The sequence below is a fragment of the Falco punctatus genome (assembly GCF_963210335.1).
Source record: "Falco punctatus genome assembly, chromosome: 6".
Lineage (NCBI taxonomy): Eukaryota > Metazoa > Chordata > Aves > Falconiformes > Falconidae > Falco > Falco punctatus.
The window spans coordinates 46,005,199-46,019,073 of NC_137585.1; the positions used below are offsets into that span (position 1 = coordinate 46,005,199).

General features: G+C 36.6%; 1 protein-coding gene across 1 annotated transcript in view; it reads left to right on the forward strand.

The window, feature by feature from the left end:
* CFAP54 (cilia and flagella associated protein 54) overlaps positions 1–13,861 on the forward strand; it is a 147,876-nt gene extending 134,015 nt beyond the window's left edge. Inside the window, exons 68-72 of the mRNA XM_080392625.1 lie at positions 459–644; positions 1,922–2,028; positions 2,851–3,040; positions 4,373–4,450; positions 7,035–13,861. Coding sequence (XP_080248751.1) covers positions 459–644; positions 1,922–2,028; positions 2,851–3,040; positions 4,373–4,450; positions 7,035–7,154 — 681 coding nt within the window. The 3' untranslated portion in view covers positions 7,155–13,861. The remainder of the gene's footprint in view (positions 1–458; positions 645–1,921; positions 2,029–2,850; positions 3,041–4,372; positions 4,451–7,034) is intronic.
* Positions 13,862–13,875: the final 14 nt, after the last annotated feature.

The window sequence follows — 13,875 nt, forward strand, 5'->3', positions numbered from 1 at the left end:
TTTTTTAGTTGCAAAGCTAAAGAGAAAAAAATAGGTAAACATAAATACAGTGTTAGTCTAATATTCAGGTTGCTATTTTAATTATCAATATGTATAGCCAACAAATTACTTTTTCAGCACTAAATCTTGTATGGTCAGCATGTCAGATAATATTTTTCAGCAAAAAACATAACACTGTAAGGAAGATAAGTCAAAAATAACAATCTTTGTTCCTGTTAGGTGTCTCTTAAGTCAGCCCAGTGGTCCTTTGTATTAACTTTAGAAATGTCTCATCATGTGTACTTCGAAAAACCTTAACCTGGTAAAATGGACACCTTTTAAAATTACCCATTTATCTAAAAAAACATATATTTGTGCAGGAGTGAAATTCATGCTGATTCTAGTAGACAGTAGATTATAACAGATTTTGCATGTTACACTAGAAAAAATACAATTTAAAATTTTCTTCTGTGTTTCAGATGTCTCTTGAAATTACTGGAATGACATCAAAGATGTCTCGTGTGAGAGTAGCTTCTCCAGCTTCTGTCATCGCAGAGGCAGACAGTCCGATGGAGAGTAGGGCAGCAAATGCTTCAAATAAGGAAATTAACATTCAGTGGTACTTTCCTTCTCTGGCAAAGCCTTCAAACGATACAGAGACTAAGGTATAACTACACCAAAGCAGTTCCTTAGGTATCGGAACAAATTAAGTTTCATTTCCAATGAATATTTATGTTATGACTGCTCAGCTTTTTAATTGAATTATCCATATGCTGATTGACAAGCTGGACAGCAGGAAGCTATGTATTTACTGTGCTACAAACCTGCTATGCAGGACAAACAATGCCCTGACAGTTTTTTGGTGGTGGACCAAAGAAATTGTTGATCACATAGAGCTTCCAGGCCATGTTGTATTCATGCCTATTGTAGGTCCCTGGTGTCTTTAAGACCTCCACTCTGTTAAGTTTGGTTAGAGCTGACCAATATATTCAAACAATATTGTTTGGAGGGAGGCTGTTGGAAAAGCGAAGTTTTGTGTACACAGGGAAAATAGGATTTTATAAACCTCATTTCCTTAAGAAATCTGACTAAACATGAAAGATGAGAGAGCTTGGAGGGTTGCAGGAAAGCAGGAGACCAGGACATGGAATTTATTTTATTTTTAAACAAGGGAACAGCATGTAGGTAAAACTTCTGCTACTGCAATAGAAATCCATGATTCCAAACTTTTTGGCATAGCAGATCAGTGTAAAAATTTCCACTAGATCCTTTTCATCTCTATTAGTAAGCTGATAGAAGCCCTGTGAAGTTACTGCAAATAATGTACTTTTCAATATAGTTTTGCAGCTTACTTTAGCATGACCTTACAGATAATTAAAGATCCAGAGGCAACTCCTGAAAACAACTAAGCATAATAGGAAATTATTTCAATGAAAGATGAGAACATTCTATTTCATTTTCTTATGCTCTTATATTGATACAGCTTTATTAGACTGTGAGTTATGTGCACTTCATGGATTTAAACCTAGTATGATGACAGCCATGCACAAGGGTATATAGCAAATCTAATTAATTACATAGGGCCTTTGGAAATTCAGTAAAAGCTCTCTGTTCAGCCTTCCTGCAGTTGGAACTTTGGACATTGATTGATTGATGGGATTGATTGACCAGGACAGGACAACACTGAGATTTTGATGGTGACTCTATAGGGTATATTAATTTTCAAACCCATGTAAATTATATCCATAACTAAATTGCTTTAAAACCTATAAAAACTTAGTACAAATTCATGTGAGACCACACTCCCCCTTTTTTTGAAAGTCAGTTATCTAAGTCTTCATCAGTAGACTGTACTTGATAGTTATAATCTAGTATCACTGAAATAGCTCAGGTCTACTCTACCATACTGCATTATAGCTTATCCATTCCATCTCTTTTACAGGTTTTGCTGCTTTATGCTTATAACACAAAGCCTGTCAAGATTAGCAACATCAAGACTTTCAGTTCCACGTCTATGTTTTCTGGCCATTTGTGGATTCCATTGCCTAGGTAAATAATCACTGACTTTATCCTGTTATTTCATGCTGTATTAAAGATCAGTCAACCATTTAGGATCAGAGAAAATAAATTACAAAATATCAAAGAGCTGTAAATCTTTAAAAGCATTCATCTTTGCTTTTCAGAGATTTTTCACTATAAAAACTATAAGATGTTGTGCACTGTGTTAAACCCATCCAAACATATGCTTGTTTGTACATTATCATTTTAGTTTTGATTCTTAAGGAATTGAGTAACACATGCTAATTATATTAAACTGGTATGGCAATGTAAATAAACGCTAGCACATCTAAGAAGCAGTCCCAGTAGTTACTCCTATTTTCTCACTTGTTCATCTACTGTCTCCATCACATATTACAACTCTGAGCATGCAAGAACTTTTCTTAGATGCATTCCCAGACTCAGCCCTTCATTTTACATCCTATGGTGGTTTTCATTACTTCTTCCTTGTCATTTATCTAGCCTAAGAATTTTTGGAACCGCTGAGCAGGTGGAGGGCAAGGAATAACGGGCCAAGAAGAGTTGCAGCCTCTGCCAACTTTGTGCTAGTTGCATAAGAAAAATATTTTCTTAGAGAGATATTTTTAAAATACCTCTTATTACCATTTTTAACGCAAAAACCTAATGCATTCCATATTTCCAGTTTCTCTAATGGAAAACTTTTTGTAAAATTATGAGATCAGTCTTGAAATGAAAGAAAAAGTAGAATATAATCAATATGTAATAAAAGCTAGGTCAGTTTAATTATAACCTTGAAACAGCAAATATTATTGTTTTATAACAGCAATAATGAAAAATCTTGTCTTTTTTCAGAATTATTTCTTTACGGAAGAAATTATCTAATCTGAAACAGCAAGTTGAAATGCTGATGCAAAGTTCTAAAAGCTCTTCTTCAGCTTCAGAACCTACAAGTTTTCTTGAACGAAGTGAAACTCTGAAAATAATTCCTTCAAAAAAACCCAAAATGAATGTTGCAAAAGTGCATCTTGATGAAAAAACAGAAGTAAGTGAGAACAGTTCTGCTCTTAAATATGCCTGACTTTAAGATGTCTGTTTTGGGGAAAATAAATGATAGGTAACTTGGAAGGCAGACATAAAAGATTAAATTTCCCTCAGCCCTTTCAAGAAATGCTGAAATATTTTCACTTTTCATTTTATATTTAACTTTTTATTTTCCTCATATGTTGCTCGTCACTTCACAAAAATAGCAGGCAACTTCAGCCTTCCACTTGAAAATAAAGGCTACATCTTCAGGTATATAGATTTGAGAATTGATGCCTAATTTATAGTAATCTACATCTGAAAATCCTTGGCAGAGTGTTAAATTAGCACGGCGATTAACCCAGAAGTGCTTTTTAAAAATCAGTTACACATCTTCAATGCAAAATGGGCAGTGATTTTGAAATAAGAACCTTCTAATGTTATTGAGAGAGGACTAAAACTGGCAGTGAATTTGTTTTCATCTTCACTACGCCACCTTCCTCTTTTCTTTTTTATTAGCAAGGCTGAATATGGTCTGCAACCAAATAACTCCCCCCACATAAACATACAAAAGAGATAATTTCAGAATTTTCCATGTGGTCTGTTTGAGATAATGTCATTGGAATAGAATGTTGCCACAGCATAACTGCTGCTTGATAAATGCCAAGGCAAAATAGACGTTTATTTTCGAAGTGGGAGACATTTATCATGTGACAGGATTCTCTTTATATCTATTATACGAAATGATTAATGATGTAGAGGCTGTCATTTTGTCTGATGGATGCTGTGAAACCGTGACAATTGTGCACTGTGCCATTGAGGCTGTATTTTGACCAGCTTGAAGAACAAATGATGCTTTGGCCAATCACAGTGGTTTTGGGAGGGTAGACAGAGCTGTCCTTTAGTGGGTGTTTCTGATTACCTGAAGGGTTTTGCTCAAACTTTCATTAATATACGTCAGTAATTGGAAAAGCAATGTTTAGAATACTAATAAGATTAACATGCCATGCATTATACATGTATAAATATCATCTTGTCAGACTGTTTGTTTATAATGTCTTCAGTAAACACGTAGCAGAAGTATGCTCGCTCACTGGATTTAATACCTGAGCCGGGGGCAATTTTGCCTCAGTAGACACCGCAAGGTTTGGGCACTTGTGTTTGTACAGCAAACACAACTATTTGTGTTGCAGAAAATTTATATTCATCAGCTAAGGTTTATTTTGTTCTGAATTCAATTAGAATAACCTAAAATTTGATTGTTCTGAAAAATTTTGTAAAGCAAAGCCATCTGTTACCTTATCAGAGGAGAATGGTAGTACAGCATTAGCTTTTTTCTTGTTTTATACCGTAGGAAATGGCTAAAAGGTGTTTATCTGAAGTCAAAGCACTGCTATCTGTTGTTCCAGCCCTGTCCTTGCCATTAACTGAGGTACGTGTTCACATTAATAGTAAAAATCTGTTTTCTAAAATAAAACAATTGCTCAGTTAAACTGAAACATGGATTATACCACTAAGTATCTTCCCTTATTTTTCTTATACGTTGTTGGACTTTCTGTTTGCGTTTTATTTTTTCATTTTTATAAACAAAATTCAAATGTGCAAGCTTACAAACTATAAGTATCTTCACTGTTCATTATAATCACCTTTTTATACATACAGAAATGTATTAAAAATGAATCTCACTCACAATGGGTTCATCTAGGTTATTCACCATCTTCTGGTCATTGTTTACAGAGACACCAGTGAATTTCCATGATGTAATTGTCAAATGCAATTTCTTCCCATCCTGGTGTTTTTACAATTATTCAGACTTTCCTTCTATTTTCTTTAGCTTTCTCTGTCATGCCCATGACAGCACGCCCATGACATGCCCATGACAGCTGAGAGACAGCACGCCATTTTTTTGGTCCATGTTGTATTCATCTTGTTACCCAGTTGTAGTCAGCGCCCCAGAGCAGGCTATGGGAACTGGCCCGCAGAGGGCAGCGGTGCTGTTCAGTGTTCTCAGCCACCCTAGGGGATCCCTAGGGAAGGGACCACGGTGGCCAGGGCTCAAGGAACTCCAAGGAAGATTTTGGAATCCACTGTAACATACCACTCCCTCCGACTAAACCTCAGATATCTTGCCTGTAATTGTTCACAACGGAATGGTAACAGATAAGGCGTCCACTGTACTCTTCTTTTCCAGTCAGGTAGCTCTTCCTACCAGAAAGGAATCCTGAGTCTCACCTGGGAACAGTTTGGCTAGCAGCCTATTTAGAAGGGAGAATCTGTAATGCTGTCCTGTGCATCCTGCAGTCTGGTACCTGGGAGTACATACTTTGCTTTTATACATATTGCACCAGTGATCCATCTTAAAAAGCCTCTCTCAAATGACTCCCAGACTTTTGTATCACTCAATCTGGCTTTATCAATGCATCAAAATATACACACATTCAGTCTGCAAAGTTATACTTTTCAGTCCCATTGAAATATCTTCCATGGTAAAGAGATCTGACAGACACCTAGGGGAAGGTAAAGCCAAGCTTTCGATCGTGTGGACCTCCTGGACCTGTTTTAAATTCTCGGGAATCCCTCTTGACTTTGCCTGCTTCTCTTTGTGAGTCTACCATGAAAGCGAGGGAGCAAATTTAGTGGTGTCCTGCCAGTAAGAATATGATGTTAATTGCTCTGTTTTATACTGGCTAAATGCCACATCAAGCTAAAATATTTCAACAGGTGAAACTATGGGCTTTTCATGACAAAGTTTCAGATAAGAGATTTCAAACTAAGGTGCTATTACATTTGGCAGATTGATTGAGTGAGTGAAGCCTAATCTTTCAAGATGCTGAGTATCTTCATTCTTCTCTGAAGCCAGCACTTCATTATGTACAGCATATTTCTAAACAGTACTTCCAAACTTTCAAATAAGTTCTATATGTGCATTACCCAGTCTTCTTGGCTAGAGGTGGAAAGCTCAGAGTGGCACTATGTATACTATAGGGTAGTACATTTCCTGTTTTCAAGTATGCAGGAGAAGGCAGCAGATGTATCGCTTATATGTAGTTTTACATCATTTTTCCCCACTGCACACTTTTTTTTTTTTTGCTCATCATCTTCTGAATTAATTGGATAAAGTCAGTTCTGCTTTGTGGTATTTGTTTTCTCATTCTCTGAGCTGTCACACTTTAACTCCTATCATGTTTCCAGTGTCTCTTCTTTGATCCTCTTTTTTCTGTTTATGTGTCTTACGGTGCTTTTGATTCAGCACTGAATTATATTTCCAAGTGGAAAAAGTGCATTTTTATTGAATTATTCATTTAAAATTATTTTACTGTTCATGTTTTAAGAACAAAAATTGATCAGCCAGCTTGTTTTTACAGCTACTTAATCAATAGCTATGCTCTTGAGGGAGATAATAAAGCGTAGTGTTTGGAAGTTCCAATCTTAAATGTTAAAAGTAAATTTATAAATAAAACAATTGCATTAAATATTAATCTCCCTAGATAGCCTGTTGCAAGCTTATCCTCCTTTAGTTAGTTTTTCTTAATATATAAATCAGCTAGACAATTCTCTTATGTCCAATGGACATACAAACCAGTTTATCATTGCCCTCTATTTCACCTTTTACAATTAGCTCAATTCTTTCAGATTCTCATCTTAGGAAAAGTTTTCCAAATTATTAATAATTCTTGCTGCTCTTGTCTGATATTTTCATTTTACCTACAGATGATCAGGGTAAACTTTGTGAGCAAGACTGTTCACCAAAATGTCCTCCCCTTAATCCTGTTTTACTAGTTTCTTGCAAGAGATGTCATTAACCACAAATTAATATTGAGGCAATGAGTGTTTCTAACTTATTCATTGGTTGTAGCTCAGAAATCTGGCTTTAATATGGAGCTATTTGTATATATGTACTTTCTGGCACCTATAAACTTAATAAAGTCCTTTGCTTGTTTTTTCTTTTTTTTTTTTTTTTGTGTGTGTGTGTGTGTGTGTGTGTGTGTGTTTTGTGTTTTTTTTTTTTTTCCCAGATCCCATTTGATGTTACTTTGCAATCAATAGCAAGTTTGGAAGATATGTTTGATCCTGCCAATGGATATATAATAACTGAAGAAAGCCTCTTCAGTTGGATCATTTCTCTGTTTCACTGAATTCTGTTTTTGCAGTAACTTCATCAATTGTTGAGTGCTATAGATTTAGACTTAAGTTCTGGTGTTTATGAAACAACCTCATTAATCACACCAGGACTTGGCTCCTAATGTGTTTTATAATTTTCATTTTGAGCTTATTTCTAATTACTTAAAATTAATATGTTTTAAAATTAAAACACATTTTTAGAAATTAAATGTATTAAAAGTAGTTTCTTAACAAGAGGATTAAAAATATTCAATCATATATAATTAAGTGACTTTGTTGGGGTTTTTCTAGCTTTTCAATAATTTCTTATTTAGAAAAGCTGAATAGGCTTGTAGCCTTCTAGCATCTGCTAATAGATAACTGCTTTTCCCCTGAAGTTTTATTCTCATCAGCATTTTTAAATTGCTTTTGCATTTATCAAAAGTTGGGTTTATTTCTAAGACTGATAATTTTTTTTGGCCTAAAATCATCACTGAGTTTGTTCTCTTACACTGCTATTTGAAACTAGTGTTTCAGACTTTTCTATCTTCTGTTAAAACGACGTCACAGGCTGTTCAGCGTGAAAATGATCACTCAGATGTCTCCATAATTTCAGAGCATTTTTCAGGGGAGGGGAGGCCATTTAGAAAAATAAAATTTCTATAGACTACATAGAACATTTCTGGAGATCACTCTAAAAAACAAAACCTCTATTATGCAGCCAATACCGCAAATATTATTTTAAAGTGCTGAAGAAACCCTAGTGAGTCCTAACAACAGCCACCTGAGTCAATGGGCTTGTCTAGTGTTAGAGATGGGGAATCTGACACAAAAAAATTAGTTAGTTGAACAAGGCCACACAAGAGAGTGGTCATGGCCCTTTGGTTTTGCTCACATCACAAGGCCAGGCACTTCTTTACTAGTTACAGTAATCTGTTTGCAACAAACAGCAAAAAACCCAGGATGTTTGGGTAGGAGCCCTGTGAGACTTGTCCTATCACTGGGTTCAGTTTCTGTGAAAAATAAACAATTGTGTTGAACACCAGCCCCTTTCACTTCAGTCAGGCTCTTCCTGTGCTGTAGCCCAGTGATAAAAAGATAAAATATTTTGAGCTATTTGGAAATTGCAGATTTACCTTTGCTTGCCCTTTTTAGAGAAATGTTACCTGGTTGAGTGACGTTTCCTTTCTGGAGGGAGGGACAGAGAGAGGTAAAAGATGCAGCATAATGAGTATCTTAAATGTGATCAGCAACATGAAGAAGTGGGGTGAGGGTTTCTGCTGTTTTTCTTTATTCCTATAAAAGAAAAAAGACTGGATGTATCTGTGTTATGTATAGCTTTTTAAAAGTTGTGTTATTTTTTATTTTGTGTAGCCTTTTCTGGAATGCTGTGGGTAGCAGGAAAATTAGAAGGATTATGATACAATGATAAAAAGAAAGTAAAAACCAAGTAATTGATAGGTAAGGTATTTTTGCAAGACAATTTAAAAAATGAGTTAGAATGGTTATTTAACTCAACTGCCTAATAGCCAGTTTGGAGGAAATATTCCTTAGCATTATTCTTTCAATTAAAATAATTTATTGTTCTGCAGTTCTTATAAAGGCAGGAAAAATAAAAACTTACATTAGTATTTTTTCTTTTACAAGGAACATGTAAAAAATTGCAGGTGTTTTTGAAAAAGCTATTCAGTCTTCCCTTGTACTTTGTAAATAGTATAAACCTTTTTCTTTTTGGAGTCACCTTGAGGATTATCATAGGACTTTTGTCCTATTTTTTGCAGCTTAATTAGTATTTTTAAAACAATTTATAACATCAGGTGAAAATGGAAGTAAAGTTCTATTACAGACCAGGTGTTTCTTCAGTGCTGCCAGTCTGGACCTTGTTATAATTCCTATACTTGAAAGAGAAATATTAAATAAAATGCTTTACATATGCATTTAAAGTATGCTAAACTTTCTAAGATATTTTTGTTGAAACAAAAAAATATTATCCTACCATCTCCTTTAACATAGCACAGTAAAATAATAACATTGAAACATTGACCTCACTGTATCCATAGCAGCAGATTTTACTCATAAACACAAGATTAAATATTCAATGCAGGTTTCAGAAGAAAACATTGGAGAAAACATTATTCTTCCAGCATATAATTAAACTCTTTAGTTAAAATCTGTTTGTAAGGAAGGAAGCTCATATCTAAATGTCTCCAGTAATTGCACAGAAAAAAACTTATAAAGCTAATTGCAAAGTAAATTGCTTCTTGGTTTATGTATTGTAGTATCTTGTTTCATGTATTATAGTAGTTTGGGTGAGTTTCTCCTTACCAATGAATGCAGACTAAAGCTTTCAATATGGGAGACTAGAATAAATTTGTGTCAGCACCATGTTCAATTAAATTTCTATAGAATACTTGTCTGTGTCACTGTCTCCAAAATTAAAAAGGAAGAGGGAAAGTCACCTTCTTTGATTTCACAGTCTGAAGTGTAAGGAAGGGCCCTCCTGCAATATGAAGGTCTGCCCTGTGATCTGCCCCATACGACACCACCGAAGGGCTACCTACCACCTTGATGGTTTTGAACCACTGGTATGTTTACCAATTCTTTTCAAATTTTAACTGAAGTATTCTCCATACCACATCTGTGAAAGGAGTGGGTAGTGTTTCCCTCTCTGCTAAGTTGTGGGCCAGTGCAAGGAAAGAGAAAGAGCACTGTGGGGACAAATTGAAAGGATTCCGAAATGAATGACATTTTATCTTTAGTGCATCCCCTGGTTAAGGAACAAGAAGGATCCCACAGGGAACTAAAGAACAGTGAAAAGAGGTGTGGGTTTTAAAAATGCCTTTGGTATTGTCCATTCTGTGAACTGAATGACGTTAAGTGTCCTGAGAACAAAACCAGCTTCTGGTCCTGTAATTAATAACTGCATCATCAAAAATGTGCTAGGGCTCAAACTGAAATTGAATAGGGAGCTTAACATTGACAGGTCTGAATGGGTTTTAGAATACTTCATTTTTCAAATACTGTTTCAATATAGTTTTAAGTTATATTGCTGCCTTGACAGGGAGTTGTATATTCAAGGCATTCACAGGATTTGTCTCATGCCTACAAATACACAGCAACCTGAAATTATTTCCAGTTGAATTAATTTTATGATGTGGAAATTAATAATTTCACACAGATTTATTCAGTTGTATGTGACTGTTTTTTAAATTCCACTACAGCTCCAATTCATGATCATTTTTTTGTTAGTCTAAGTATTTATCCAGTTTTTGGATGACATCAATCTAACAAAATAATCCTAATAATTAGCCTCACTATGCCTCAGTTTCTTTATCTGAAGATAACAGTAATCCCCTCATCAGTGAGGGATTTGAAGTTTTCTGCATCAACATTTGGAAAATATTTTCAGAACCTTGAATGAAAGAGGCAGGGAATTTAAGTTCTTTTTCAATTGAGACACAACATAAAAGGGATAGTAATTTGTTTCCAAATCCATTTTTAGTGAAATCCAAGAAGAAATATTTCAAAAAAGAATAATGATGGAACTGGAATTAATTGTTGGAATTACAGGCTAATATGCTGAACTAATTAAGCCAGCAAAAGAGATCCATTTATGTTTGCCAAAGATTTTCTTTGAGTTAAAGATACTGAGTACATCATCAAATGAGAGAAGTGAAAATATGAAGCATAGGTTAATCTTTAAAATAGAGTGGGTGAAAGGGTCCAGAGGCAAGTGCTGAAGTCAAATATTTACCACTGCAATTTAATTTTCCACTTTGAAACCCCAGAGATAATTAGAATTATTCTCATTTGTCTTCCATGTCAGCATGATTTAGGATTCTACTTAATGCGCAAAGAAAAAAAAGTAAGTGTTGAAGCAAATTACACCAAAAATCTCAGTGTCTCACAGTGGAAAACCAGAATATGCTAAGTAAGAAATCATCACAAGGTGATGGATCCAGCTCCACAGTCTGTCTGGGCTGTTCTCAGACAGCTGTGTGGAGGGTGAAGTTCTGCAAAGAGCCAGTGCACCGTCAGGGCTGCCTTAGCTCCTGGCCAGACATCCAGAATTAAAAGAGTATATCCGCAGCCACCAAAAAATGCCTCTGTCCTAGGCAAAGCTACTTGCTTCTTGGCAGCCATGTGTTCTCCTCAGCGAGGCCTGCGGGGGTCGGCACAGGAGCCTCTGCTGTGGGTTTTCTGAGCGTGAGAACTGTAAGTGCCTGGCAGCACTCATGCTGCTCCGCAACGTGGGGGCAGAACTAGGTCTGTGCCTCACGCTTCGTGCCTCGCTTCATTCCCCATGGATACTGGCATCATAGAGCTAGAATATGGCAGAGCTAGAGGTAAAAATCAAGGTTCTATTTATTCTATAAAATTAATGTACACACTTTATTATCATACAATGTGTAGTATATTAATTAGCTCTGTTATGTTCTTATGATTCCACTACCACGCAGAAAAATACCAGCTATTTCAAAACTGCTTTAAAGAACAATTATAACAGTGAAGAAATCCAGGTTGTTTTATCCCTGGTGTCCCAGCTGGCCTTATCCCCCAGGAACTCTGCGGCTCATCATTCAGAACACGGTGTCACTGCTGCTACATTGAAAACCTTGTGTATGGGCAAAAAGGAAACCTACGTATGTTTAAAGCCAAAAATTTGCTAGTGTAATTGAAATCTTTGCCTGATTCAAGAATAATTATTAATCCAGGTCTAATTATTATGGGAAAAGAATGAATGCTTCTATGCAGAAAAAGTTTAAATAATAATAAAAGTAATAATACAGGTAAAATTATTAAATAAACTGTGGTTATTTTTACCCCTCTTCATCTGTGTAATGCTCACACTTCAACTGCTCCCCTGGGTGTGAAGGTCAGTGGTTTTGTGCCAGCCTGCGTGTGTGAGGAGCTGTTAGGGCAAGTCATCGCATCTGGAGTCATGGGCCAGGAAGAATATGATGTTGATGCTTTCTTCTCCCTCACTCTAGGATCATTTTGGGGTAATTTTTATATGTTTAGCACACTTGTACGCATTGATTTTTCTTCATGGGTTTGCCGTTCCATGTTATATCTAAATTCAATATATATGGTGTTCTACATGTGTTAGGTGCTTGGTTTTAGTTCACTTCATTACCCATGAAAACTGTTTTTGTCCAGCACGAGATCTGCAAGTCTTTAGCTTCTTCACTGAAAGGGAGGTCAACCATTGGAACAGGCTGCCCGGGGAGGTGGTGAAATCACCATCTCTGCAGGTGTTTAAAAAACGCATAGATGTGGTGCTTCAGTACGTGGTTTAGTGATGAACTTGGCAGTCCTGGATAACGGTTGGACTTGATGATCTCAAAGGTCTTTGCCAACCTAAATGATTCTATGATTCTGTTCTGTGATTCTATGATTAACTGACGGTGAGTCATTTCTAACCGCGGGGTCTCCAGTGCCAGGGATGTGCTCCATCCCTTCTCATCCCACACCTGTACTCCTCTGCTGCATCCTCAGCCTCCACTTCTCAAGGCCTCTGCCCAGACAGGATTTCCCTACACTGCGTCATTATGTCAGTTGCAATGTAAGTACCAGCCTTTTTTCTTCGCAGTGGTAGGAAAGTTTTCATCTGTTTTGAAATCTGAATGTGCACACAACAAAACACTTGATGAAAGGAGTTCATCCTGCACTTGGAAGTTCTTTATTTCCTGGGGTGGGGTGGGGTGTATCCAAAATCATTTGTCACAGGCTGTATATTTGGCTGAGATTTCCCGAGACGGGCCAATTCTCTTCACTTGGAAAGCTTTATGGAGAGAATTTCCCTTCCACCTGCAAGGCAGTTTCCCTCTGAACCAGATCTATCTGTCTCAGATGACGGGACTTTCTCAGGAAGTCTCTTTTACAGCCCTGCACAATTTCTTGGCATGCCCTGCTTTGCACCGGCGGCCTCCATCCTTTTCAGTGGCAGCACGGCTCTGCTTTGAGAATCGGGCTTCTTGCTGCGGTCCTTTCCCCAACATGATATGCCAAGATGTCCCAGCGGTTTCTTACAAATACCAAGAAGAAACACAGCACAGTCACTGGCATAAGAAACAAAGCCAACAAAGATCCTAGTGGCAGGAAAAACTGATTTAATTGAGGGGTGTCATAGAATGAAGCAAAAAATGCTGGTCATGGTTTCGTAAAAAGCCAAAAAATTCTAATTTTTTCAACTTTGAGGCTTCAGGGCTTGGAAGGCAGGTACTTACCTACCTGTCTGTAAACACGGTTATGCTCCACAGTGAGGACATAAAAAAACCCCAAACCCAGAGGTTATTGTTACAGGGGAGAAAAAGCTTTTGATTCTATGTATTGAAGATAGAGAATAACGATAATTGTCCTTAGAAGTGAAACACAATTGGTTTACAAGCAAATTAGGACAATAAAGTGAAGTGGGAGTAGAAGACTTGTAGGAATGTCGAGACAGATGCTAGATGATATAAAATGTGACTAATGATGGGTTAATGAGGATGAACAGATGCAATAAAGACATGATCCTCGTTGCTGTAGGGAAATCATAATGGCAATTGTATAACAGTGACAATAAGGGTTTTTTTTTCCTGATTCTGAGTTCAGTTATACAGACTAGGAATGAAATGGATATGGAAAATCAAAACTCCATGGGCAAAGGGAAGTGAATGGGGCATTTCAGATCTACCTGTTCTGAGGGTACACAAGATGAAGACTCATTTGAAACCAGATCCCTACAGTCACACAGTTTTGCTACATTTTCAC